This window comes from Oncorhynchus keta, chromosome 15 (assembly GCF_023373465.1).
Source record: "Oncorhynchus keta strain PuntledgeMale-10-30-2019 chromosome 15, Oket_V2, whole genome shotgun sequence".
Classification (NCBI taxonomy): Eukaryota; Metazoa; Chordata; class Actinopteri; order Salmoniformes; family Salmonidae; genus Oncorhynchus; species Oncorhynchus keta.
This window is the reverse complement of record NC_068435.1, coordinates 40,888,234-40,916,137: the sequence shown is the minus strand read 5'-3', so window position 1 is coordinate 40,916,137 and position 27,904 is coordinate 40,888,234. Positions and strand designations below refer to the sequence as shown.

At 41.8% G+C, this 27,904-nt stretch overlaps 2 protein-coding genes across 5 annotated transcripts; one reads left to right on the top strand and one right to left on the bottom strand.

The window, feature by feature from the left end:
* Nucleotides 1–4,417: 4,417 nt before the first annotated feature.
* Nucleotides 4,418–22,357, bottom strand: LOC118394932 (G protein-activated inward rectifier potassium channel 3). Of its 4 annotated transcripts, none has more exons than XM_035788636.2 (8): nucleotides 21,652–22,357; nucleotides 19,689–20,085; nucleotides 19,013–19,223; nucleotides 18,113–18,314; nucleotides 11,383–11,575; nucleotides 6,820–7,017; nucleotides 6,327–6,457; nucleotides 4,418–5,781 (listed from the first exon to the last, which is right to left on the bottom strand). In XM_035788636.2, the coding sequence occupies exons 2-8, from the start codon at nucleotides 19,975–19,977 to the stop codon at nucleotides 5,509–5,511; spliced, it is 1,497 nt and encodes a 498-aa protein (XP_035644529.1). In that variant the 5' UTR covers nucleotides 19,978–20,085; nucleotides 21,652–22,357; the 3' UTR covers nucleotides 4,418–5,508. The 4 variants fall into 4 exon arrangements, with proteins under 4 accessions (XP_035644529.1, XP_035644530.1, XP_035644526.1 ...); XM_035788637.2 differs by having other exon boundaries at nucleotides 21,702–22,357; XM_035788633.2 differs by having other exon boundaries at nucleotides 21,707–22,357.
* Nucleotides 22,358–22,459: 102 nt separating this feature from the next.
* LOC118394934 (eukaryotic translation initiation factor 3 subunit F-like) lies at nucleotides 22,460–27,904 on the top strand. The gene is made up of 8 exons (XM_035788638.2): nucleotides 22,460–22,615; nucleotides 25,701–25,771; nucleotides 25,878–25,957; nucleotides 26,155–26,292; nucleotides 26,715–26,806; nucleotides 26,966–27,102; nucleotides 27,350–27,463; nucleotides 27,724–27,904. The coding sequence occupies exons 1-8, from the start codon at nucleotides 22,504–22,506 to the stop codon at nucleotides 27,799–27,801; spliced, it is 822 nt and encodes a 273-aa protein (XP_035644531.1). The 5' UTR covers nucleotides 22,460–22,503; the 3' UTR covers nucleotides 27,802–27,904.

The following is a 27,904-nucleotide window of genomic DNA, read 5'->3' as shown; positions in this document are numbered from 1 at the left end:
TAGTCAATGAATAGCATTCTCACATAGGTGTTCCTTTTGTCCAGGTGGGAAAGGGCAGTGTTGAGTGCAATAGCGATTGCATCATCTGTGAATCTGTGCAAATTGGAGTGGGTTTCTGAGATAATGGTGTTGATGTGAGCCATGACCAGCCTCTCAAAGCACTTCGTGGCTACAGACATGAGTGCTATGAGTCGGTAGTCATTTAGGGAGGTTAACTTCGTGTTCCTGGGCACAGGGACTATGATGGTCTGCTTGAAATATGTTGGTATTACAGACTCAGTCAGGGATAGGTTGAAAATGCCAGTGAAGACACTTGCCAGTTGGTCAGCGCATGCTCGGAGTACATGTCCTGGTAATCCGTCTGGCCCTGCAGCCTTGAGAATGTTGACCTGTTGAAAGGTCTTACTCACATCGACTACAGAGAGCGTGATCACACAGTCGTCTGTAACAGCTGAAGCTCTGATGCATGTTTCAGTGTTACTTTCCTCAAAGCGAGCATAGAAGTCATTTAGCTCATCTGGTAGGCTTGTGTCACTGGGCACCTCTCGGCTGTGCTTCCCTTTGAAGTCTGTAATAGTTTGCAAGCCCTGCCACATCCAACGAGCATCGGAGCCAGTGTAGTACGATTCAGTCTTAGTCCTGTTTTGACGCTTTGCCTGTTTGATGTTTCGTCGGAGGGCATAGCGGGATTTCTTATAAGCTTCCGGGTTAGAGTCCCGCTCCTTGAAAGCAACAACTCTACCCTTTAGCTTCGGACAATGACCCCAAGCATACTTCCAAAGTTGTGGCAAAATGGCTTAAGGACAACAATGTCAAGGTATTGGAGTGACCATCATAAAGCCCTGACCTCAACCCTATCAAAAATTTGTGGGCAGAACTGAAAAAGCGTGTACTCACAAGGATGAACCAGACTTGTGGAGGTCTACAAATTTTTTTTCTGAGGTTTTGGCTGATTTCTTTTGATTTTCCCATGATGTCAAGCAAAGAGGCACTGAGTTTGAAGGTAGGCCTTGAAATACATCCACAGGTACACCTCCAATTGACTCAAATGATGTCAATTAACCTATCAGAAGCTTCTAAAGCCATGATGTCATGATGTCTGGAATTTTCCAAACTGTTTAAAGGCACAGTCAACTTAGTGTATGTAAACTTCTGACCCACCTGAATTGTGATACTGTGAATTATAAGTGAAATAATCTGTCTGAAACAATTGTTGGAAAAATTACTTATGTCATGCACAAAGTAGATGTCCTAACCGACTTGCCAAAACTATAGTTTTTCAACCACTCCATAAATTTTTTGTTAACAAACAAGTTTTAATGACTCCAACTTAAGTGTATGTGAACTTCCGACTTCAACTGTACGTAAGGTCACTGTGGGGACGACATCAACAATGCTCTTATTGATGAAGCCAGTGACTGATGTGGTGTACTCCTCAATGCCATCCAAAGAATCCCGGGAACATATTCCAGTCTGTGTATATAGACCAAGGATAACAGTCCTGTAGCTTAAGATCTGCTTCATCTGACCACTTCCGTATTGACCAAGTCACTGGTGCTTCCTGCTTTAGTTTTTGCTTGTGAGCAGGAATCAGGAGGATATAATTATGGTCAGATTTGCCAAATGGAGGGCGAGGGAGAGCTTTGTACGTCTCTGTGTGTGGAATAAAGGTGGTCTAGAGTTTTTTTTTTCCCTCTGGTTGCACATTTAACATGCTGGTGGAAACAGATGTACGTTTGTTTCTCTGCATTAAAGACATCAAAACTATGAAATAACACATATGGAATCATGTAGTAACAAAAAACGTGTTAAACAAATCAAATTAGATTTTTCAAAGTAGCCACCCTTTGCCAAACACACACAGAAAGTGTACACAAGCGAGCCAACAACAAACACAATGATCAATGAGACGTGGTAACTGTCTTGTCTTGAATGTTGTTTTATTTTTCTTGACGACTGCAAACTTGTCTATGTCTCAAATGGCACCTTATTCTCTATATAGTGCACTACTTTTGACCAGAGCCCTATGGGCCCCAGTCAAAAGTAGTGCCCATAAGGAATGTCACTTAAGAGGTTGTTATTGCCCTGATATAAGCCATTTTGGTAAGTTGGTCAACCATTGTTTGTAAGTGCTGTGATAAAATACTGTGTCAAACAATGAATTTGAAGAATGTATGTTTGTTAATTAGCTAGCCAGCCATTCCATAAATGTTTCAAATTAACTGCCAATATGCCAACATTTCATTGAAACAATGCCCTTCAATCCAGTCATACACTGGCTGAAATCAGTGATAGAACATCAGACTGCTCAACAGCAATCACTAACTCGGAGAGGCTGCTGCCTACATTGAGACACAATCACTGGCCACTTTAATAAATTAATCACTAGTCACTTATACAATGCACTCTAAATAATGGCACTTTAATAATGTTTACATATCTTCCATTACTCATATCACATGTATATACTGTATTTTATACCATCTATTGCACCTTGCATATGTCGCTCGGCCATCGCTCATCCATATACTTACATGTACATATTCTCATTCACCCCTTTAGATTTGTGTGTATTAGGTAGTTGTTGGGTAATTGTTAGATATTACTCCACTGTTGGAAGTAAAAGCACAAGCACTTTACTACACTTGCATTAACATCTGCTAACCATGTGTATGTGACAAATACATTTTGATTTGACTTAAATTGTAAATGAAACAAGTACTGATATTGTATCATGTAGCCTAATAACACTCACAGCTCTCCAATAAAACAATAATTGAGAAATGTATGGTCTGTTTCCATAGATTTTAGATGCTATTTATACAGAAAAATGGCATAAAACCCATTTAACTGTATAAGGATATGACAATATTATGTTTTTTTTTGTTATTAGATAGAAATATTGTCAATTAGACAGTTTCTGATATAACACATGCCTTACTTTTATTTTCCTGCATAAGTAAAATCAGGAAATGCATCACCTATGCCTCTACTGCCATTCATTCCAAATTTAGACTGGTTTTGGATTTCTCCCAGACAACAACGGCTTCTATTTTCCCCGCATTCTGGAACTTTCATGGTTTATGACATAGCCCCTCTAGTAATTGAATAGGATCTCTATGGTTTTAGCAGCTTATCTCAATGATGGACGTTAGCAATGCCTTACCTTACTTACAATCATCTTCATCATCCTCGTCCTGCGTGGATAAGAGGGCAGAGAGGTCTTGTAGATTCTGGAATTATGACCCCCCCATTTGTGAAATAATTCACGTGCTCGAGCAAAGGCTCCCTCCCTGGCAAAGTCAGTTACTGCTAGCTAGCATGTTGCAACAAACAATATCGCTGGATACTTACATTCTCGAGCTAAACTTGATGGCTAATATAACCTCAGTGTACCTAAAATAGGCGAATCAACTTTGTCTAAACAAAATACGTTCACAGCGACAGCATGATGTGCCAGTCCCAAAAACGGGGAAAGTGTTGGTCTTATTGCTGTTTCCTGGGAGACGGTTGCTCAGTTTTTTTTGTCGATGCCATGGTGACCGTGACGACGTCGTCTCCTTTTAGACAAGTGGGAGTGGCGAAAAGCATAGAACGATACTATTACGTTCTAATTATATGAGTAAAACAGAAATTGTCAGACTGTAACTCGTACTCAGATCTGAAATGACAGGATAGGTGAAGCAAATACCATATTTGTTAAACTTATTATTTTCAGATATACAGGAGTGCTTAGGAATTCTTGAGAATTCAGCACACCTCTCTTTGAGCCTCTGGTCCTCAGATTTCATTTGACTCTCTGGTCCTCAGAATTCATCCTCTCGTCTCCCATGTTCTTCTCTCTCACTGGGTTGTCACTTGCTACTAGAGGCACAACGCCAAATTGGCTATATCATAAAAATGAATGAAAACAAAAACTTTTTGGACTTCATTTAAGGTTAGCAGTGTGGTTAGGGTTAGTTTTCAAATCATATTTTAAGAATAGAAATTGTACACATAGGTGGGGTTTTGCCATAATTCTAACTTTGTGGCTGTGGTAACTAGTGATGACCATCTCCCTGAGCATGACCCTGTTGCCTAAGAAACAGCGGGGACCCCTCACTGTGGCAGTCAACAGGCCTGAGCTCTTCAGTTCCATCGTGAGGACAAGATAGGGATTTCATCCTAGGGATTGGTGAACTGGTACACTAGTCTCTTTTCACAGATGCTGTGCCACATTGAGTGAACTGGCAACATCTGATTTGTCAAGTATTGCCAATAGTCTCTAACCCAGATTGTCTCACACAAAACAAATTGTTGGACAAATGGATAGACAGAAGTGAAATTGTTCAATGCAACAGTATACCCCAAATGATTAACAGTGAAAAACTACAATAAAGACCACATTGATAAAAGTGAGGGGTAAAGATGAAGAAAGTTGGTGTGGAATATAGTTTATTAATTCTTATAGAATGAATTTTTCTATATTAAAAATGCTCACAAATGTACACAGCAGCAGAAGCAGGAGGTTGGGCTGAGCTGAGCAGGACATTGTTGTGCTTAAATCCTATGAGGCTGGCGAAAGAAGATATTTAATTGCGCACTGAAACATTCCCAAGAGAGCAAATGCTTGGTTTTATCTCAAAACTTGTCAGATGACTCCTTCCACTACTCACCCTATTGGGATGGGGTCAGCGATAAGCTACAGTACTTGTGATGTGAACATTTAAGTGAACACAGAAATTATTTTACATCTATTAGAGTCACAAAACGGAGGTTGTTTTATAACGTCATCCATTCTTAATGTACACGTCTATCTATTAGAGATACCATTTCAATTTATTCCTTTGTATCCTCGATACACGTTAAAGTGAAAAACATACGTGGTCTCTTCTATCACACTATCCCATTGTCTGTAATACATCTTTCCTTTTTAAACATTGTCTCTCCCATTCAGCCAACACATGACATGCTTCTCTTTCCGCCTCTGAACGTTCCAGAATGTTCCAAAACAAGCTGCTCTTTCTATGTCTCTGAACATTTCAGTATCCTACCTGGCTGAACATCCTATTTCCTGACTAAGAATTGTCAATACTTCATTCTTTTAAATAACAGTGTATTAATTAATATCATGTATATTGGCAGAGGTGATTAGAGCAATAACAATAGAAGATATAATATAATTCTAGTGTAGCACAGACGCTCATGGTAAGAATTAAACATCATAAAGACAAAATGTAATTGATATAATTTGTCATTTCTAGTCAGTGTTATTAAACAAAGCAATGAAGTAACAATGAGCCTTTTTAAACCACCCATCTCTCCCTTGGGAACAAATGTTCTAGGCTGTATATTATACATTAGCTAAAAATCATTTACAGTACTGTAGTTGTGGGTCCTCCTGTCATGACATTGATTGAAAGTATGTCCCAAATGGCAGCCTATTCCGTATATAGTACAGGGCTTTGATCAAAAGTAGTGCACTGTATAGGGGATAGGGCGCCATTTTGGAACTCTACCAGATCTACTTTAGGCCTCTGATTCTGACTGGTCGGTGGTGACACAACCATTCAACTCTCCTGGTCCTGACTGCTCTTGTATTCTAGTGATCTCTCCGACAATAAATGTGGGACCAACAACCCCTCCTTTCCCATTGTCTAGCTGCTTTCCTGATTGGTTGGTCAGAGAAGATCCCTCCCATTTCTCTTCATCCAGTTTACTGGAGATCGACCAATACAGATGAGCCTCCAATCGGGCCGCAGCCAATGAGAGTTCGTGCGCTGAGCAGGAGGGTGTGTCCACCTAAGGGAAAAATAGGTATGAGCTGCAGTTAACAGACACAACTTGAAAGAAGATTTTCAAAATCAGGGTAAAATCATTTGTGACATGACAAGAGTAAAAGAGGAAACACACCAGAGGGGCAAACGGTTCAACTGTGTTGTTTTGTTCTAGTGGTAGTGATGTACATAGCCAGGTACATGATTAAAAGCAGCTGTTTATTTCCACATGTTGAATCGCCACCGCATCCAGCATGTGATCGCTAACACTTTTTATTTAACCTTTATTTAACTAGGCAAGTCAGTTAAGAACAAATTCTTATTAACAACGATGGCCTATCCTGGCCAAACTCAGACGACGCTGGGCCAATTGTGCGCCGCCCTATGCAACTCCCAATCACGCCCAGATGTGATTCAGCCTGGATACGAACCAGGGACTATAGTGACGCCTCATGCACTGAGATGGAGTGCCTTAGACCGCTGCACCACTCGGGAGCCCCAACACACCGCGGCCCTTGCTGCTTTCAGCCTTTCCTCTTTCTGGAGTGTTGTGTGTTTGTGTGTTCTTACCTCTATGGTTTGATGGAAGGCGCCATAGTCGATGTCAAAGAACCCTTCGGCCAGTGACATCATAGGGCTGAACCTGTGACCCCACTGGACCTCATCTGCCAGGTAAGAGCTCCGCGCCTGGCACGTCATACCTGGGGGCACACACACACACACACACACACACACACACACACACACACACACACACACACACACACACACACACACACACACACACACACACACACACACACACACACACACACACACACACACCCATAGTGAGAACACATACTGTATTAACCTTCCCTGGCAGCTCACCTTCAGCTACTATGATGACTAAGCAAAAATTTTCTCAGTGGGCGGTGAAGTCACTTCCACTTTCAAAGCATGGTGCACCCATAGGTATCATATAATTCACTGTGTGTGTGTGTGTGTCTGCAGGATATCTGTGTGTGCACCACACTATACAACAGTCTCATAATAGATCATGAGAACATGATCATGGACTAACCAGTGGCCTCCACCATTCCCTCCAGGATGACGACCATTTCGAAGTCGTCTTTCTCCAGCTGGCCTTGAGACATGTCCCAGAAGGGCGAGTGGTGGTCAATCTCGTGGGAGATGACCAGTGGAGACACCAGGAACAGGCGGTCGTCCCCTGTCTCAAAACCGACACTGATGTCTGTCTGGTCCAGAGGGATAAACTCGCCTTTAGAGGCAGGCGAGAGAGGGGGAGAAATGGAGAGGCAGGGTGAGATGAGGAGAGAGGGAGCACGAGAGAGCAGGTGAGAAGTGACTTATAAGACCTTCAGGGCTAGGTTTTCAGTCCAGGACTAGGATTAATCTGTGACCAGAAAATATGCATATACTGTAGCAGTAAAAAGTTTGGACACAACTACTAATTCAAGGGTTTTTATTAAATTTGACTATTTTCTACATTGTAGAATAATAGTGAAGACATCAAAACTATGAAATTACACAAATGGAATCATGTACAAAACAAAAAAGTGTTAAACAAATCAAAATATATTTGAGATTTGAGATTCTTCAAAGTAGCCACCCTTTGCCTTGATGATAGCTTTGCACACTCTTGGTATTCTCTCAACCAGCTCAATCATGAGGTAGTCACCTGGAATGCATTTCAATTAACAGGTGTGCCTTGTTAGAAGTTCATTTGTGGTATTTCTTTCCTTCTTGATGCGTTTAAGCCAATCAGTTGTGTTGTGACAAGGTAGGGGTGGTATACAAAAGATAGCCCTATTTGGTAAAATACCAAGTCCATATTATGGCAAGAACAGCTCAAATAAGCAAAGAGAAATGACAGTCCACCATTACCTTAAGACATGAAGGTCAGTCAATGCGGAAAATGTCAAGAACTTTTAAAGTTTCTTCAAGTGCAGTCGCAAAAACCATCATGCACTATGATGAATCTGGCTCTCATGAGGACCGCCACAATAAAGGAAGACCCAAAGTTACCTCTGCTGCAGAAGATAAGTTCATTTAAGTTAACAACCACAGATTGCAGCCCAAATAAAGGCTTCACAGAGTTCAAGTAACAGACACATCTCAACATCAACTGTTCAGAGGAGACTGCGTGAATCAGGCCTTCATGGAAAAATGTTCTACAAAGAAACCACTACTAAAGGATACCAATAAGAAGAAGAGACTTGCTTGGGCCAAGAAACACGAGCAAAGGACATTAGACCGGTGGAAATCTGTCCTTTGGTCTGTTGAATCCAAATTTGAGATTTTTGGTTCCAACCACCATGTCTTTGTGAGACGCAGAGTAGGTGAACGAATTATCTCGGCATGTGTGGTTCCCATCGTGACGCATAGAGGAGGAGATGTGGATGTGTTTTGCTGGTGACACTGTCAGTGATTTCTTTTGAATTTCAAGGCACACTTAAACAGCATGGCTACCACAGAATTTTGCAGCGATATGCCATCCCATCTGGTTTGCACTTAGTGGGACTATAATTTGCTTTTCAACAGGAAAATGACCCAAAATACACCTCCAGGCTTTTACCAAGAAGGATAGTGATGGAGTGCTGCATCAGATGACCTGGCCTCCACAATCACCCAACTTCAACCAAATTGAGATAGTTTGGGATGAGTTGGACCACAGAGTGAAGGAAAAGCAGCCAACAAGTGCTCAGCGTATGTGGGAACTCCTTCAAGACTGTTGGAAAAGCATTCCTCATGAAGCTGGTTAAGAGAATGCCAAGAGTTTGCGAAGCTGTCATCAAGGCAAAGGGTGGCTATTTGAACAATCTCAAAATATATTTTGATTTGTTTAACACTTTTTTGGTTACTATATGATTCCATATGTGCTATTTCATAGTATTGATGTCTTCACTGTTAGGTTATAATTCTCAGAGTAAAAACTTGACGGACAATATGAAAGCTTAAACCAAGTTGATTCTTCCCAGAAGATCAATACAGCTGCATTAGACAAAAACCTTTTCACACAAGCAGTGATATTTAACCCTTTCTCCTAGGCTGTCTCCTCCTACACATTTTATTTGTACTGCTAGGCAGGACACGACGTGATACGGGCCATAAAAGTTTATTTCTCCCTTAACGTGAACTCACCTGATCTCACTAATCCATGGCTCACTCCCCTTACCAATGCCTGTCACATGTGATCACTTTCCCTACACTTACTACATTCCAAGCATAATTGCCCCCACCATATACTTTCCTCCTACAGATAGCCGAGGGGCTACACCAGAGGTTAAGGGTTTTAGCACCCCTCATTTCTCTATTACAACTAATGATTAATAAGGATTTAAAGTTCATAAATCCAAACCTATCCTCATTATTATTCTACAATATAGAAAATAGTAAAAAATAAAGAAAAACCCTTGAATGAGTAAAAACCCTTGAAACTTTTGACCGGTAGTATATATCAGTGCCTTCAGAAAGTATTCATACCCCTTGACTTGAAAGCGGATCACGGTTCTACAGAGTTATCTCTCCCTCCTAAAGAGGGGAGAGGTATAGAGGGATTGATGGGGGGGGGACTGGAATGTCTGTTTGGGCCTTATGGAGATTCTACCTCAGAACTGTAACATGCAATAAATGGACTTTGTGACATTATATTTCATCAGCCAAAATGGTGGTGACAATGACAGATGTAATATGAAAATGTTGATTTTGTTATGTTATTAACAGTTAAATGAAGACCTTATAAAGAAAACATTCTAACTTGAAGAGTTTTCATAATATGTATGTGATGTTTACAAACTTTGTTGTGTAGAAAATATCCAGATGAAAGAGAATGTTTTAGTGACGATAAGACTGTGATTTTAGTTGTCTAAACGAGATCATAGCAATTTATAATACCTTGCCTCGTAACTAGCTACGCCCCAGGGAACCCAGAGAGCGTGTCATAAAGATGGGAATGCCCTTCCTACCCTGGGGTATAAAACATGCTGCAGCCAAAGTTTATGACTAGTCGTGACCCCGAAACGCAACACGAGGTTGAAAACATTACATAAGGTCCCAAAGTTGACAGTGCAGCAAAAACCAAGCCATGAGGTCGAAGGAATTCCCAGCAGAGCTCTGAGACAGGATTGTAAAAACTTTTTTATAACATTTTGCTCATTCTTATGTAAATAGCACATTTACATAAGTATTCAAACCTGTTACTCAATAATTTGTTGCACCTTTGGCAGCGATTACAGCCTCGAGTCTTCTTGACTATGACGCTACAAGCTTGGCACACCTGTATTTGGGGAGTTTCTCCAATTCTTCTCTGCAGATTTCCTCTGTCTTGTCCTGAAGCCACTCCTGCGTTGTCTTGGCTGTGTGCTTAGGGTCGATGTCCTGTTGGAAGGTGAACCTTCGACCCAGTCTGAGGTCCTGAGCGCTCTTTTCTCCGGTCATCTTTCTATCGATCCTGACTAGTCTCCAAGTCCCTGCAGCTGAAAAACATCCCCACAGAATGATGCTGCCACCACCAGGCTTCACCATAGAGATGGCATTGGCCAGGTGATGAGCAGTGCCAGGTTTCCTCCAGATGTGACGCTTGGCAAAGAGTTCAATCTTGGTTTCATCGGACCAGATAATCTTGTTTCTTATGGTCTGTGAGTCCTTCAAGTGCCTTTTGACAAACTCCAAGCAGGCTGACATGTAAATTGTAATGAGGAGTGGCTTCTGCCTGGCCACTCTACCATAAAGGCCTGATTGGTGGAGTGCTGCAGTGATGGTTGTCCTTCTGGAAGGTTCTCCCATCTCCACAGAGGAACTCTGGAGCCCTGTCAGAGTGACCATCTGGTTCTTGGTCACCTCCTTGACAAAGGCCCTTCACGCCAGATTGCTCAGTCTGGCCGGGTGGCCAGCTCTAGGAAGAGTCTTTGTGGTTCCAAACTACTTCCATTTAAGAATGATGGAGGCCACCGTGTTCTTGGGGACCTTCAATGCTGCAGAATTGTTTTGGAACCCTTCCCCAGATCTGTGCCTCGACACAATCCTGTCTCGGAGCGGATAATTCCTTCGACCTCATGGCTTGGTTTTTGCTCTGACATGCATTGTCAACTGTGGAACCTTATATAGACAGGTGTGTGCCTTTCCAAATCATGTCCAATCAATTGAATTGACCACGGGTGGACTCCAATCAAATCGTAGAAAACATCTCAAGGATGATCAAAGGAAACAGGATGCACCTGAGCTCAATTTTGAGTCTTATAGCAAAGGGTTTGAATACTTACTTAAATAAGGTATTTCAGTTTTTTTCATTTCAATAAATGTTCAAACATTTCTAAAAACCTGTTTTTACTTTGTCATTATGGGCTATTGTGTGTAGAATAATGAGAAAAATATATAATTTAATCAATTTTAGAATAACGCTGTAACGTAACAAAATGGAAAAAGTAAAGGGGTCTGAATACTTTCCAAAAGCTTCCATAATATACAGAAACAGATTATGTGAAAAGATATACCTGCATCCCAAATGGTACCCTATTCCCCATACAGTGCACTACATTTGACCAAAAGTAGTGCACTATATAGGGAATAGGGTGCCATTTGGGATGCATACCTTGTATGGCGATGGATGGTATGTTAGCCTCACCTTCCTGAGTCTGTTTAGACTTGATGAGTTTGGCCCTCATGTTGGCCCCTACAATGTGGGAGCTGCGCAGGTCCCCCACCCGGAACATCAAACACAGTTTGTCATCTCTCAGAGAGATCACTGCATTCTTAGAAAAAACCAGGGTCTCCGCTCGCTTATTGGGCTGAGAGATCTTCACAAACATACACCCCACCTGATCAAAAGATGAAGAAAAAGATTACTTAAAGGCCAAGTGCAGTCAAAAAGTGATTTCCTGTGTTTTATATACACTGAGTGTACAAAACATTAGTAGCACATGCTCTTTCCATGACATAGACGGACCAGGTGAATCCAGGTGAAAGCTATGATCACTTATTGATGTTGCCTGTTAAATCCTCTTCAATCAGTATAGATGAAGGGAAGGAGACAGGTTAAAGAAGGATTCTTAAGGGTTGAGACAACTGAGACACGGATTGTATAGTGTGCCATTCAGAAGGTGAATGGGCAAGACAAAATATGTAAGTGCCTTTGAACGGGGTATGGCTATAGGTGCCAGGCGCACTGGTTTGAGTTAGTAAAGAACTGCAATGCTGCTGTATTTTTCATGCTCAACAGTTTCCCGTGTGTATCAAGAAATGGGCCACCACCCAAAGGACATCCAGCCAACTTAACACAACTGTGGGATGCATTGGAGTCAAAATGGGCCAGTATCCCTGTGGAACACCTTTGAAGGCTGCAAAAGGGGGTGCAACTCAATATTAGGAAGGTGTTTCTACTGTTCTGTTCACTCAATGTATATTTCCACACTATGAGCAGTGGTGCAGTGGTGCCTGGAGACGTGGGTATACTTCTCCAATTTTGCCCCAAAAACCCCAAACGGCCAGCCCAGTAAAGGAAAGGTGCCCTGTGTGAAAAATTTAGTGACATACACTCTGAATTACCTAAAATGATAAATCTCATATTGGTCTTTCACAGCCAGGCCAACCCAAGCAATACTGTGCAAGTAGGCAACAGGAGGTTGGTGGCACCTTAATTGGGGAGGAATGGTTGGAGCAGAATAAGTGGAATGGTATCAAATACGTCAAACACATGGTTTCCATGGTTTCCATGTGTTTCCATGGTTTCCATGTGTTTGATGCCATTCCATTTGCTCCGTTCCAGACATTATTATGAGCCGTCCTCCCCTCAACAGCCTCCACCCATTTTGTAGGCTAATAGCGGCCTACTATTGAAATAGAGACTATCAACTGAGTCAGATACTCACAGATTTTCACTTTTTTTTTTAAGGTTTTCGCTCTCAAGGTTACACTTTTTCAATAGAAAAAAAAACTCAATTGGATGTTCTTTGTCCACAACAATGTTTAAACCACATCAGGAGACCACTTTTGAGGTCTGGGAAAAATTTAAGAAATGTACATTTTTGATTGTAGTTAGGCCCTGTTGTTTGGTTTGCTGTGTTTCTGTAGCGCACATGAGAGGGAGTTTTCAAAACACATGGTCACTGGTTTGATGCAAACAATCACAATATGATTCTGCCAGCACCACCCCAACATCAACATAAGGTACTGTAGGTGAAATTGCACGTTTCTATGTTTTGTAGTAAAAAAAGACAGAGAAAGATGTGTTTCCAATGACATCATCGGTGTGAGTCGTGTGATTTTAACCAATTATGAGTAGGCATTGCCTACTAATCTCCTCCTAATTATCTCCTAATTGGTTGATGATCTCATTGAAAACACTTATTGTCCTCTATCTTTTTTTACTTACAAAGCATTGAAATGCGCCATTTTCACATATGAAGTTAAACATTTTAAGTTTCCCTTTAACATTTAATTGAGAAGGTTTTTGGAAAAGCATTTCCATCTACCAGAAGATGGTTAGGCTTATCGTTAGCATCGCTATATTTCTCCTGTTCCTTAATTGTTTGAAACCTGGGCGTTTTACCTCATATTATGAGGCATGTCTTACTTCTTGTTACAAAGTAGCCTATAGCCAAAATTCAACCATAGAAACGTGGAAGCAATTATTTTATAAATATTTCCTCATGTGCTCTTGTTCTATTGGTTTTCAAATCAACTTTCTTTCCTTGTCTAGCATCCAAAGGCATTATCCTTGTCAGATTAGCAGCCCATGATAGTTGTTGCATCTTTAGATCTCCCCTCTTTCTATATTTTTAATGATATTCCCATCTCTGTCCATGATAGTTGTTGCATCTTTAGATATCTGCTCTTTCTATATTTTTAATGATATTTCCATCTCTGTCCATGATAGTTGTTGCATCTTTAGATCTCCCCTCTTTCTATATTTTTAATGATATTTCCATCTCTGTCCATGATAGTTGTTGCATCTTTAGATCTCTGCTCTTTCTATATTTTTAATGATATTTCCATCTCTGTCCATGATAGTTGTTGCATCTTTAGATCTCCCCTCTTTCTATATTTTTAATGATATTCCCATCTCTGTCCATGATAGTTGTTGCATCTTTAGATATCTGCTCTTTCTATATTTTTAATGATATTCCCATCTCTGTCCATGATAGTTGTTGCATCTTTAGATCTCCCCTCTTTCTATATTTTTAATGATATTCCCATCTCTGTCCATGATAGTTGTTGCATCTTTAGATATCTGCTCTTTCTATATTTTTAATGATATTCCCATCTCTGTCCATGATAGTTGTTGCATCTTTAGATCTCCCCTCTTTCTATATTTTTTATGATATTTCCATCTCTGTCCATGATAGTTGTTGCATCTTTAGACCTCTGCTCTTTCTATATTTTTAATGATATTCCCATCTCTGTCCAGGATAGTTGTTGCATCTTTAGATCTCTGCTCTTTCTATACTTTTAATGATATTCCCATCTCTGTCCATGATAGTTGTTGCATCTTTAGATCTCTGCTCTTTCTATATGTTTAATGATATTCCCATCTCTGTCCATGATAGTTGTTGCATCTTTAGATATCTGCTCTTTCTATATTTTTAATGATATTTCCATCTCTGTCCATGATAGTTGTTGCATCTTTAGATATCCCCTCTTTCTATATGTTTAATGATATTCCCATCTCTGTCCATGATAGTTGCTGCATCTTTAGATCTCTGCTCTTTCTATATTTTTAATGATATTCCCATCTCTGTCCATGATAATTGTTGCATCTTTAGATCTCCCCTCTTTCTATATTTTTTTATGATATTTCCATCTCTGTCCATGATAGTTGTTGCATCTTTAGACCTCTGCTCTTTCTATATTTTTTATGATATTCCCATCTCTGTCCAGGATAGTTGTTGCATCTTTAGATCTCCCCTCTTTCTTTTTTTAATGATATTTCCATCTCTGTCCATGATAGTTGTTGCATCTTTAGACCTCTGCTCTTTCTATATTTTTAATGATATTCCCATCTCTGTCCAGGATAGTTGTTGCATCTTTAGATCTCCCCTCTTTCTATATTTTTTATGATATTCCCATCTCTGTCCATGATAGTTGTTGCATCTTTAGATCTCTGCTCTTTCTATATGTTTAATGATATTCCCATCTCTGTCCATGATAGTTGTTGCATCTTTAGATCTCTGCTCTTTCTATATGTTTAATGATATTCCCATCTCTGTCCATGATAGTTGTTGCATCTTTAGATCTCTGCTCTTTCTATATTTTTAATGATGTTCCCATCTCTGTCCATGATAGTTGTTGCATCTTTAGCTATCCTCTCTTTCTATATTTTTAATGATATTCCCATCTCTGTCCATGATAGCGCGCATTTTCCTGCACCTTGTATTTTCAAACATTTGCACAAAGGCCTAGCTCCGTGTGCACATTGTTGTGCTTAAAATGTGAAGAAATAATAATTTATCTACATTTTAAGCAAAACATTGTGATCTGTTCCATCAGCCTTATTCGTTGATGCTGAATATCCCTCCACTACACTACTAGGTATCGCATCGTGGGGATAAAAAAAATGGGTATACGTAATGCCCACAAAAAAAGTGGGTCTACGGCATAATACCTGCGTAAACCTTCCACTACACCACTGACTCTGAGTTTGGAATAATACTATGAAATTGGAAACATTATGATAATGCTCTTTGAAAAGACAGACTAAAATTTCAACCTGTCTTGGTGGGATGGAGTTTTGGTCTGCCTGGTGTCATAACCAGGTGGTAAATCAGTTAATAGACCAATAAAAAAGAGAGTTCCATAACTCTCTCCCAATAACAGCTAGTTTAAATTTTCCCTCCCCAATAAGACCACTCCCAGACAGTCCTAGCAACATTCTAGCTTGAGAAATGTATCTTTGCTAAGAAGCTATTTTGGTTTCTTTTTGAGCATTTTGATTTAAAAACAATCACAGTAAGGTACTTAATTGTTATCTCAGCACCCCCTGCAGCAACTTGCCCAAGCCCACCCCACAGCTTCTCCTTCACCCAAATCCAGACAGCTAATGTTCTGAAAGAGCTGCAAAATCTGGATCCCTACAAATCAGCTGGGCTAGACAATCTGAACCCTCTCTTTCTAAAATGATCCGCCAAAATAGTTTCAACCCCTATTACTAGCCTATTCAACCTCTTGTTTGTATCCTCTGAGATGCCCAAAAGATTGGAAAGCTGCCGCGGTCATCCCCTTCTTCAAAGGGGGAAACACTCTAGACCAAAACTGTTATAGACCTATATCCATCCTGCTCTGCTTGTCTAAAATCTTCGAAAGTCAAGTTAACAAACAGATCACCAACCATTTCGAATCCCACAGTACCTTCTCCACTATGCAATCTGGTTTCCGAGCTGATCATGGGTGCACCTCAGCCACGATCAAGGTCCTAAACGATATCATAACTGCCAGCGATAAAAGACAGTACTGTGCAGCCGTCTTCATCTACATGGCCAAGGCTTTCAACTCTGTAAATCACCGCATTCTTATAGGTTGACTCAATTGTCTTGGTTTCTCAAATGGCTGCCTCGCCTGGTTCACCAACTACTTCTCAGATAGAGTTCAGTGTGTCAAATCGGAGGGCTTGTTGTACGGACCTCTAGCAGTCTCTATTGGGGGGGCCACAGGGTTAAATTCTCAGGCCGACTCTTTTCTCTGTATACATCAATGATGTCGCTCTTGCTGCCGGTGATTCTCTGATCCACCTCTACGCAGACGACACCATTCTGTATACTTCTGTCCCTTCTTTAGACACTGTGTTAACAAACCTCCAAATGAGCTTCAATGCCATACAACACTACTTCCGAGGCCTCCAACTGCTTTTAAATGAATAAGTGCATGCTCTTCAACCGATTGCTGCCCGCACCCTCCTGCTCGACTAGCATCACTACTCTGGATGGTTCTGACTTAGAATATATGGACAACTACAAATACCTAGGTGTCTGGTTAGACTGTAAACTCTCCTTCCAGACTCACATTAAGCATCTCCAATACAAAATGAAATTTAGAATTGGCTTCCTATTTTGCAACAAAGAATCCTTCATTCATGCTGCCAAACACCCTCATAAAACTGACTATCCTACCAATCCTTGACGTCGGCGATGTAATTTACAAAATAGCCTCCAACACTGTACTCAGCAAACTGGATCTAGTCTATCACAATGCCACCAAAGCCCCATATACTACCCACCACTGCAACCTGTATGCTCTCGTTGGCTGGCCCTCACTACATACTCGTCGCCAAACCCACTGGCTCCAGGTCATCTATAAGTCTATGCTAGGCAAAGCTCCACCTTACCTCAGTATACTGGTCACCATAGCAACACCCACCCGTAGCACACGCTCCAGCAGGTATATTTCACTGGTCATCCCCAAAGCCAACACTTACTTTGGATTCCTTTCCTTACAGTTCTCTGCTGCCAATGACTGGAACAAATTGCAAAAATCACTGAAGCTGGAGTCTTATATCTCCCTCACTAACTTTAAGCATCAGCTGTCAGAGCAGCTTACCAATCATTGCACCTGTACACAGCCCATCTGTAAATAGCACACCCAACTACCTCATCCCCATATTGTTATTTACCCTCTTGCTCTTTTGCACCCCAGTATCTCTACTTGCACATCATCATCTGCACATCTATCACTCCAGTGTTAATGCTAAATTGTAATTATTTCACCTCTATGGCCTATTTATTGCCTTTACATCCCTACTCTTCTACATTTGCACACACTGTAACCTAGATTTTCTATTGTGTTATTGACTGTACATTTGTTTATGTGTAACTCCGTGTTTTTGTTTTTTGTCGCACTGCCTTGCTTTATCTTGGCCAGGTCGCAGTTGTAAATGAGAACTTGTTCTCAACTGGCCTTCCTGGTTAAATAAAGGTGAAATAAAAAATATATTTAAAAAATGTTCTACCCTTTTTGACCAAACAGCTTCAAATAGATGGGCTACAAATACAGAGACAGAGGGGCGCTGTTTCGCTCGCTCGGATGCTTTATCCAATGAGATACATTCAGCCTCTTGTGAATTGAAGGAAAATCATGAAACAAAGAGAAACGACACATAAATAATTGTTTCTTTTTTTCTTCAAATGTTTTGAGGGGAAGCCTCAGGGATCTGGTCAAAATTAGTGCACTTACATAGGGCTCTGGTCAAAATTAGTGCACTACATAGGGCTCTGGTCAAAATTAGTGCACTACATAGGGCTCTGGTCAAAATTAGTGCACGACATAGGGCTCTGGTCAAAATTATTGTACTATATAGGGCTCTGGTCAAAAGTAGAGCACTATATGGGGATTAGGGTGCCATTTGAGATGCAGTCCATGAGTCTCACCATGAAGGCGTTGACCATAGATCCCAGTATGGCCTGGAGCAGGAGCAGCATGGTGCCCACTGGACACTGGTCAGTGATGACACGGTAGCCGTAACCGATGGTGGTCTCTGTCTCAATGGAGAAGAGGAAGGCCGAGATGAATCCGTTCACGTTGTTGACGCACGGTGTCCATGTCTCATCCTCCAGATGATCTAGATCCCCTCTGGGTGGGAGGCAGGAGGGAGAGTGAAGGGGAGAGAGGGGGAGAAGCAAAGAGGCGACAAAAATGTAGGATGTGAAAAAACTATCCATTGACTAATATACTTTCACTTGCTTTACAGAGAAGAAATTACATCATCTAGAGCAGGGTTTCCCAATAGGCAGTGATTTTATTTGGCCCTCAAGTTTTCAGAGCAAAATGTATTTATTATTTATCAGAATTTTCATTGTTGGACATAAAAGACTGTATGCCTAAATGCGTATGTGATTGTATCCCAATGTAATCAAGATTTGAATTTATACGGTTTTTGTCAAATACTATATCTGTTTGGGATTCTTGCAGTCAATTTGCAGTGTTCAAATTATTCATCACTATGTTCTGGGTTCCAGACTGTCTGCTCAAAGACAAATCGGCCCACAGCTGAATGTAATTGGGGACCCCTGATCTAGAGTGATTCTCTCAGACAGAGATACCGTGGATGTGTCTGAAATGGCACTCTCCTCCCTAGTGCACTACTTTTGGCCAGGGCCCATAGGGGAATAGGGTGTTTAGAGAATAGGGTGCCATTTGGGACTCACCCTAAAAAAGTGCTTGGGTCTAAGCGGATAATAGAGAATAGAGTGTCATTTGGGACGTATCCCAAGTGTCCCCTGGCATGCTCCGTATGAGTGCTGTCCTCGCCTGCTTTCTGTCTCTCTCACCTGAGGTAAGCTATCAGGTACCAGATGGCTCCAAAGAAGAGCCACGTGATGGCGTAGGCCATAACGAAGACGAAGAGAGAGCAGCGCCAGTTGAGGTCCACCAGGGTGGTGAAGATATCTGTCAGATAACGGTACGTCTCCCTCATGTTGCCATGCGACACGTTACATCTGCCATTCTTCTCCACATAGCGCTGCCTCTTACGTCTCTTAGCTGGAGAGAGAGGAGACAGAGAGAGAGAGAGAGAGAGAGAGAGAGTGACAGAGAGAGAGTCAGATAGATGAGAAAGACTACATTGACATATCGACAGTAGAACTAAAGGGACTTAGTAATAAGAAGACAGAGGGGTTGTTGTGAGAATATCCAAATCACTGAGGGAGAAACCAAAGGAACAGCCATTTTGCACAGGAGTAGGAGGAAGAGATGCTGGAGGAGGAGGTGAAACTGGGGAAGGAGAATAGGGAGGGAGAAAGTACACATGTTCGGCCAATACGCAATGTGTAAGTGTGAAGGGGGAGGGAGAGAAAAATAGTAGAGTGCATAGTCAATAACCCCCTATCTGCAGACTACTGTGGCACCGTATTCCCTATATAGTGCACTACTTTTGACCAGAGCCCTATGGGATGCCAATAGGCTGCCATATGGGACACAGTTAAAGTTACCAGCACTACTACTCACCCCAGCCAAATCTGCCCCTCTCCTTCTCCATCACCCGAGGCAGCTTCTTAACATACTCATCAGATGCTGCATTTGCCTGCCTCTCTGCCAGCTTGGACTTCCACGATCTGTTAGCGGAGGGATGGGCGGTATCTGTCGTAACCACATGGCCCAGTTCCTCGGACACATGAAATACTCCGGTGGACACCATCACCTCGGAAGCCTCTTCCACCAGCACCTTCCCTTTCTCCACCACGGGGGGAGAGAGGGACTCGGGGCTCAAGGTGAAAACAGAGTTCTCAAGCGCCATCAGGAATGATGGTGTGTGTGTTTGTGTTCCTGGGTCCTCGATGTATTCCTATGGCAGACTCTGTCCGATGGTTATTGACTGTTTAATCGGGTTCTGTCCGTCAAGGTCCTGGGAAACAAAACAAGGATGGGGAAATTGATTCACATTATTATTGTGAGATCATAGAATAGTGGGGCATTTAAAGTGCTCTGCTTTCAGTAAAAAAAATATATAAAGGGACTGTAGGGCTAGTGTTGAGCAGAACTGATGTCCTTCACTATACTGATTAACTGTATCCCAAATGACACCCTATTCCCTATGAGCCAGGGTAAAAAGTAATGCACACTATAGTAACTAGGGTGCCATTTGGGGAGCAGAATATGTCCCTCACTAAATTGTCCTCAATACCCAACCCATAAGTACTGACCAACGGCGATGTCTTTTGGGCATCTTTTTTTGGTCCTGTCTTTTTTATTTATTTTTAAACCGGACAAAATATGAACCAATCATAGACGTCTACTCTACTGTGCCCTGTACAGTAGAGCATAGTAGAGTATAGTACGGTATAATGTGCTGTATTGTACACTACTTTAGTCGAATGTACTCTACTGAACTAAACTGTACTGCACTATACTGTACTGAATTAAACTCTACTGTACTGTATTGAATTAAACTCTACTGTACTGCTCTACTATACTGGATAAAACTCAACTTTCCTGTACTGCATTGTGCTCTACTGTACTGAACTGTGCTATTTACATTTGTGAAACACTAGATGTTTATGATTAGGACAGATTTTTTCTGTTTTCACATCGACATTTTGGTCATTCAGCAGACACTCCAGAGCGACTCAGTGCATTGAACAAACAACATATCACAGTCATAGCAATATTTTTTTGTTAACCGTTACTCAGAATATTGGTAGTCCGTGGTCTTGTTGGTTTATTCGTTAGGTCAGACTCCTTTGAACACAATCGTGGCAAGTTTTAAAGCTTTCGAATAAGCTAACATAAGTGCATGTGAGTGCATGTGACAAACAGGAGCAATAATTAATATTTTAAGTTACAATCTTCAATTGGCTCCTCTTTCGTCATGGATTTAAACATCCTTATTGGGCTATAATGTTTACTTCATTGAGAATGTGTGTGCAGTTGAAATTTGGCCATAGAATCAATGACCAAAAAATAAGTATTTTCAATGTTTGTAAATTAAAGTCTTTTCAACTTTCATTCTGAACCAAAAATGAACCTGATTTCAACATCCGGAAAATGCGTATTTTCACCTTCCATTCCATACCTAAAATGAGCGTAACTTCAATGTCTGGAAAATAAGTATTTTCAACGTCATTTTGCATACTGGGATGTCTGTCCTTATATACGTTATCTACTCAACCTATCCCATTACTTTCAGTCTAATAATCTATATTTATGGAATATGTAATTCTATAATGGGGAGGGGAGTGTGTGTGTGTCTGTGTGTGTCATAGATGTAGATTACAGGAATATTGTGTCATAGATTACAGGAATATTTTTGACGGAGTAAGAAGGCTATTCTTACTCAGAAAAGGTACAATACCACTTTTAATGTATTATGTAATACATAGCTATAAGAACACAAAACAGCAAACAGGCAAATGTCATTCTAATATGAATAATCATCGTGTTTCATGTTAACAATGGATGCCTAAAGCGCTACCTTCAAGATTATCCTAATATATTTTATCCCATCGCTTTATTTATAAGGACCTTACAGATAGATGAGTCGATGGTCCAATATTGAGCCTCGGAGATCGTCCGCTTAGGTTCAATTCTACCCATTTTTTATGTTTACCATCAACTCTGATGATCGGGTGGGTGTTCGACGAAGCATCAGTTCAGTCTCTCCTCTCTCACCAGGAAACAAAGGCAACCCCAACCAAACGACTGTTTTTTTTGTAGATGTTATCCTCAATTGGAAGCGGGCTAATTATAGAAACATCCCTTTAGTATTGACAAATAGCCAATTATTGTATTTTCCTACTTTGTTTTCAAAGATTTTAAGATGGTGGCAGTTCGTCTATACCGATCATTGGGCATAGACAGTGCAAGCAGCACCACCGATCCGCGTCCGATAGAGTTGTATTAATCACTTAAACTGTGCAGGTGTTAGATCATGGACGTGACGGTCGAGGGGATGCTGTCGTCATCACCGTCACTATTATTCAATAGGCTTGCAGTAGACCATACCGGTGTTCGTGTTGTGGAGGATGACGTTTAGGAAATGAATGAATTCATATCAATTTAATGTGAAACAAACTATGTTTTTCTCCTGGACAGCCACATTGCCTAGCATCATTTAAAATAAACGAATCGATAGTATTTTTCTAAATTAATTGGTCTTCCGATGCATTTAATTTTTAATCACATGTATTATAGTCTACTACTTTAAGTGTTTTTTCATATAGCGTTGCCTCTGTGTGCAATGCGAACTCCAATGCAGCAGGTGACGCACCTTTCAATACTTGCATATAAAACTACCGTAAGTGTAATATATATTTATTTTCTCAAGATGTCGGTGTACGGACCAGTGGTGAAAATTCACCCTGTCGTTCTCGCCTCCATCGGTGACTCATACGAACGGAGAAATGAGGGAGCGAGTCGTGTGATTGGAACCTTGCTTGGTACTTTACATTTATTCCGAAACGTAGCTATAAAGAAAATGTATTCGAAGCGCAGTGAATCCGGCATGTCTCGCTTGTTAGTTTCTAGCTACAGCGGTATATCTTGCTTGCTAGCTACAGCGTCATGTCTCGTTAGCTAGTTGCTAGCTACAGCGGTATGTCTCGCTAGCTACAGCGGTATGTCTCGCTAGCTACAGCGGTATGTCTCGCTAGCTACAGCATCATGTCTCGCTAGCTAGTTGCTAGCTACAGTGGCATGTCTCGCTAGCTAGTTGCTAGCTACAGCGGTATGTCTTGCTAGTTACAGCGGTATGTCTTGCTAGCTAGTTGCTAGTTACAGCGGTATGTCTTGCTAGTTACAGCGGTATGTCTTGCTAGTTACAGCGGTATGTCTCGCTAGTTACAGCGGTATATTTCGCTAGCTACAGCTGTATGCCTCGCTAGCTAGTTTCTAGCTACAGCGGCATGTCTCGCTAGCTAGTGCCTGTCAGTCTCACATCTTGACAATTATAGCTACCTAACTAGCTACCAAAGCTCTGATTTAACTTACGATTTTACCAAATATTCTAATGTTTTTTAGTTGAAACGTTGCTAGCTAGTTAGTAATCACATTCTTTGTCACATACACATGGTTAGCAGATGTTAATGCGAGTGTAGCTAAATGCTTGTGCTTGTTGGTCATTACTGCATTGTCGGAACTACGAGTAATCTAACCTAACAATTTCACAACAACTACCTTATACACAAGTGTAAAGGTATGAAGAATATGTACATAAAGATATATGAATGAGTGATGGTACAGAACGGCATAGGCAAGATGCCGTAGATGGTATCGAGCACTATATATATATATATATATGAGTTTAAGTGATACAATTTTTGCATCAATTTTTCCAATATTAAAGTGGCTGGTGTTGAGTCAGTATGTTGGCAGCAGCCACTCTGTCAGTGGTGGCTGTTTAGCATCTAATGGCCTTGAGATAGGAGCTGATAGAAGCTGTTTTTCAGTCTCTCGGTCCCTGCTTTGATGCACCTGAACTGACCTCGCCTTCTGGATGATAGCGGGGTGAACAGGCAGTTGCTCGGGTGGTTGTTGTCCTTGATGATCTTTATGGCCTTCCTGTGACATCGGGTGGTGTAGGTGTCCTGGAGGGCAGGTAGTTTGCCCCCGGTGATGTGTTGTGCAGACCTCACTACCCTCTGGAGAGCCTTACGGTTGTGGGTGGAGCAGTTTCCGTACCAGGCGGTGATACAGCCCGCTGTAAAAGTTTGAGTGTTTTTGGTGACAAGCCAAATTTCCCCAGCCTCCTGAGGTTGAAGAGGCGCTGCTGCGCTGCCTTCACCACGCTGTCTGTGTGGGTGGACCAATTCAGTTTGTCCGTGATGTATACGCTGAGGAAATTAACTTACTACTGTCCCATCGATGTGGATCGGGGGGTGCTCCCTCTGCTGTTTCCTGAAGACCACGATCATCTCCTTGTTTTGTTGACGTTGAGTGTGAGGTTATTTTCCTGACAAACTCCGAGGGCCCTCACCACCTCGCAGTAGGCTGTCTCGTCGTTGTTGGTAATCAAGCCTACCACTGTAGTGTCGTCTGCAAACTTGATGATTGAGTTGGAGGCGTGCATGGCCACGCAGTCATGGGCGTACAGGAAAGGGCTCATAACACACATTTGTTGGGCCCCAGTGTTGAGGATCAGTGAGGTGGAGATGTTGTTACCTACCCTCACCACCTGGGGGTGGCCTGTCAGGAAGTCCAGGACCCAGTTGCACAGGGCGAGACCCAGGGTCTCGAGTTTGGAGGGTACTATGGTGTTAAATGCTGAGCTGTAGTCGATGAACAGCATTCTCACGTAGGCATTCCTCTTGTCCAGATGGGTTAGGATAGTGTGCAATTGTGTCGTTTGTGGACCGATTGGTAAATTGGAGTGGGTCTAGGGTGTCAGGTAGGGTGGAGGTGATATGGTCCTTGACTAGTCTCTCAAAGCACTTCATGATGACTGACTTCATGATGACGGAATTGAGTGCTACGGGGTAGTCGTTTAGCACGGTTACCTTAGCTTTCTTTGGAACATGAACAATGCTGGCCCTCTTGACGCATGTGGGAACAGCAGACTGGGATAAGGATTGATTGAATATGTCCGTAAACACACCAGCCAGCTGGTCTGCGCATGCTCTGAGGACGTGGCTGGTGATGCCGTCTGGGCCTGCAGCCTTGCGAGTGTTAACACGTTTAAATGTTTTACTCATGTCGGCTGTAGTGAAGGAGAGTCTGCAGGTTTTGGTAGCGGGCCGTGTCAGTGGCACTGTCCTCAAAGCGAGCAAAGAATTTGTTTAGTCTGTCTGGGAGCAAGACATCCTGGTCCGTGACGTGGCTGGTTTTCTTTTTGTAATCGGTGATTGACTGTAGACCCTGCCACATACTACTTGTGTCTGAGCCATTGGAGAATAGCTGGTCATGTTTCTGGTCACCTTGCCCTGGTTGAAAGCAGTGGTTCGCGCTTTTAGTTTCGTGCGAATGCTGCCATCAATCCACAGTTTCTGGTTTGGGAATGTTTTAATAGTTGCTCTGGGTACGACATCGCCGATGCACTTGCTAATAAACTCGCTCACCGAATCAGCGTATTCATCAATGTTGTTTGACGCAATGCGGAACAAATCCCAATCCACGTGATTGCTTCAATCTTGAAGCGTGGAATCAGATTGGTCGGACCAGCGTTGAACAGACCTGAGCGTGGGAGCTTCCTGTTTTAGTCTCTGTCTAAAAGCAGGGAGCAACAAAATGGAGTCATGTTCAGCTTTTCCCGAAAGGAGGGTGGGGAGGGCCTTATATGCGTCGCGGAAGTTAGAATAACAATGATCCAGGGTTTTTACCGGCCAGCAGACTGGGATCGCACAATCGATATGCTGAATGAATTTAGGGTGTGATTATAATTGGAAGAGAATTCTCTTGGTAGATAATGCAGTTGACATTTGATTGTAAGGAATTCTAAGTCAGGTGAACAGAAGGACTTGAAGTAGTTGAACTTATTTGTCCCCATAAACACAATAGTATGATAACTTGTTGCATTCTTGTTTCCCTAAGGTACCATTGACAAGCACTCTGTTGAGGTCACCAACTGTTTCTCTGTCCCCCACAATGAGTCTGAAGATGAGGTGAGTAGAAACGGATGCTGTCTATCGATCTCTGTAAAGTAGAAATGAGTAAAGTTGGTACATGTGAAACTAGAAGTGTCACTTCTATTCTTTGTGATGGTGACAGGTTGCTGTTGACATGGAGTTTGCCAAGAACATGTATGAGCTCCATAAGAGGGTGTCACCCAGCGAGGTCATCGTCGGATGGTGAGTAGGCCAATGTTTTCCTACTCTCATCCAGTAAAGCTTTTGTCTCATGCCAGTACTAACAATTAATGACCCAATGTAATGTATTCAATCTAATGGAATGGGTACATTCCCTAAATGAAAATGTGGTTCTGTGTCCAAAAGCCTATGCTGGAGTTAGAACTCTGCTCTAAAGTGAAACCATTCTCCTTCATCAGGTATGCCACTGGCTTTGAGATTACGGAACACTCTGTGCTGATCCATGAGTATTACAGCCGAGAGGCCACAAACCCCATTCACCTGACCATGGACACGGCCCTGCAGAGTGGCAAGATGAACATCCGCGCCTACCTCAGGTCAGTGACTTCCCTCACAACCAGTCGCACTTCTGTCTCATTACGTGTTTGTCCATTGGAAAGCTATTGCTGACGCAAAGAATTTCAACATGGGTCTGGGAGGCTCACAAGGATATTGGTATCCACAGTACTCCACCAATTATATATATTTCAACTCAATAATTAATATATTCTCCCATTTAAGCTTTAAAACTGCAATGTTTTCTCTGCCCATGACAAAATGTGTAGAATTTCAGGAAATGGGTTTGAAAAAATGCACTGCACGAAGTCATCGTAAAACTCCTTTATGATATTTTTTATATCACTTGAGTTGTTCTGATTGAGGGGGTTCCTGATGAATTTGCTTTCACAAAAGTTTGAGAATCCCTGCTTTATACATTAAATGAATAATTCTTATTCCGTTGCTTTGTTTCCTCTGACAGTGCCCAGATGGGTGTGCTGGGAAAGACAGTCGGTGTGATGTTCACCCCTCTGAGTGTGAAATACAAATATTACGACACTGAGAGGATAGGCAGTAAGAATGTTCTCTCTTTGCCATGTTTTCTGTCCATTTAACTTGTCTATGTCCCAATTTGTGTCTTTCTTGGACATAGTTTATTTATGTCATATGTTACATTGGAGGGGGAATGGAACACTCCTTGATAAATGGTAAATAATGGTCTTTATATTCCAGTTGACCTTCTCGAGAGGACGAGAGATGCTCCTAACACCACCAATGGACTGACCTCTGACCTCTGCCAGGTTGGCGGGGCTGCTGGCCGGGTTCAGGACATGCTGGCCACGGTACTGACCTACATAGAGGATGTGTTGGTGAGTACATACACAGAGCCTATAAATGGGGATGACACATTGCACCCTATTCCCTATGTAGTGCACTACTTTTGACTAGGGCCCGTAGTGCTCGGGTTTTCAGTCGGTAGTCTCTGTTTGCATCGCTATTGGAGTGATCTGTGTGTAGATGTCAGCTGCATGATATGTTATAGATAGCTCTGGGTAGTGTTTACAGCGACGTATAGCTTAGTTTTCTGAAATACTTTTCTCTCTGTGGCTGTTTCAGTCTGGTAAACAGACAGCCGATAACAGTGTTGGACGTTACCTGATGGATCTGGTCAACAAAGTTCCTAAGATCACAGCAGAGGACTTTGAGACCATGCTCAACTCCAACATCAACGTGAGTATGCCTCCTTTGGATATGGGTCTGTTTTTATCAAGTGTCTCCGAGTGCTGATTTAGCATCAGTTTAGGCTTTTAGATCACAATTAATACGATTACATGGACTGCGTGGAGCTGTTCTAAAATCAGCACTCCGACTCAGACACTCGGTACGTACAGCACCTGAGCTGTAGAATTGTTGAACAGTTCTAAAACATACTGTATTTGTCCCTAGTCCTCATGACGTTTGTGTAAATGTATACCTTTTACTATTTGCAGGACCTGTTGATGGTGACCTATCTATCGAATCTGACTCAAGCACAGATCGCCTTGAACGAAAAAATCGTGGTACTCTGAGCATTGGGGGATTGGGGTTGTTTATTTCTTTTCTTTTTTAGAGTTGTATTTCATTTTTTTTGTGTATTCTTAAGCTCAAATTAATAAAGGTGTTATAACAGTA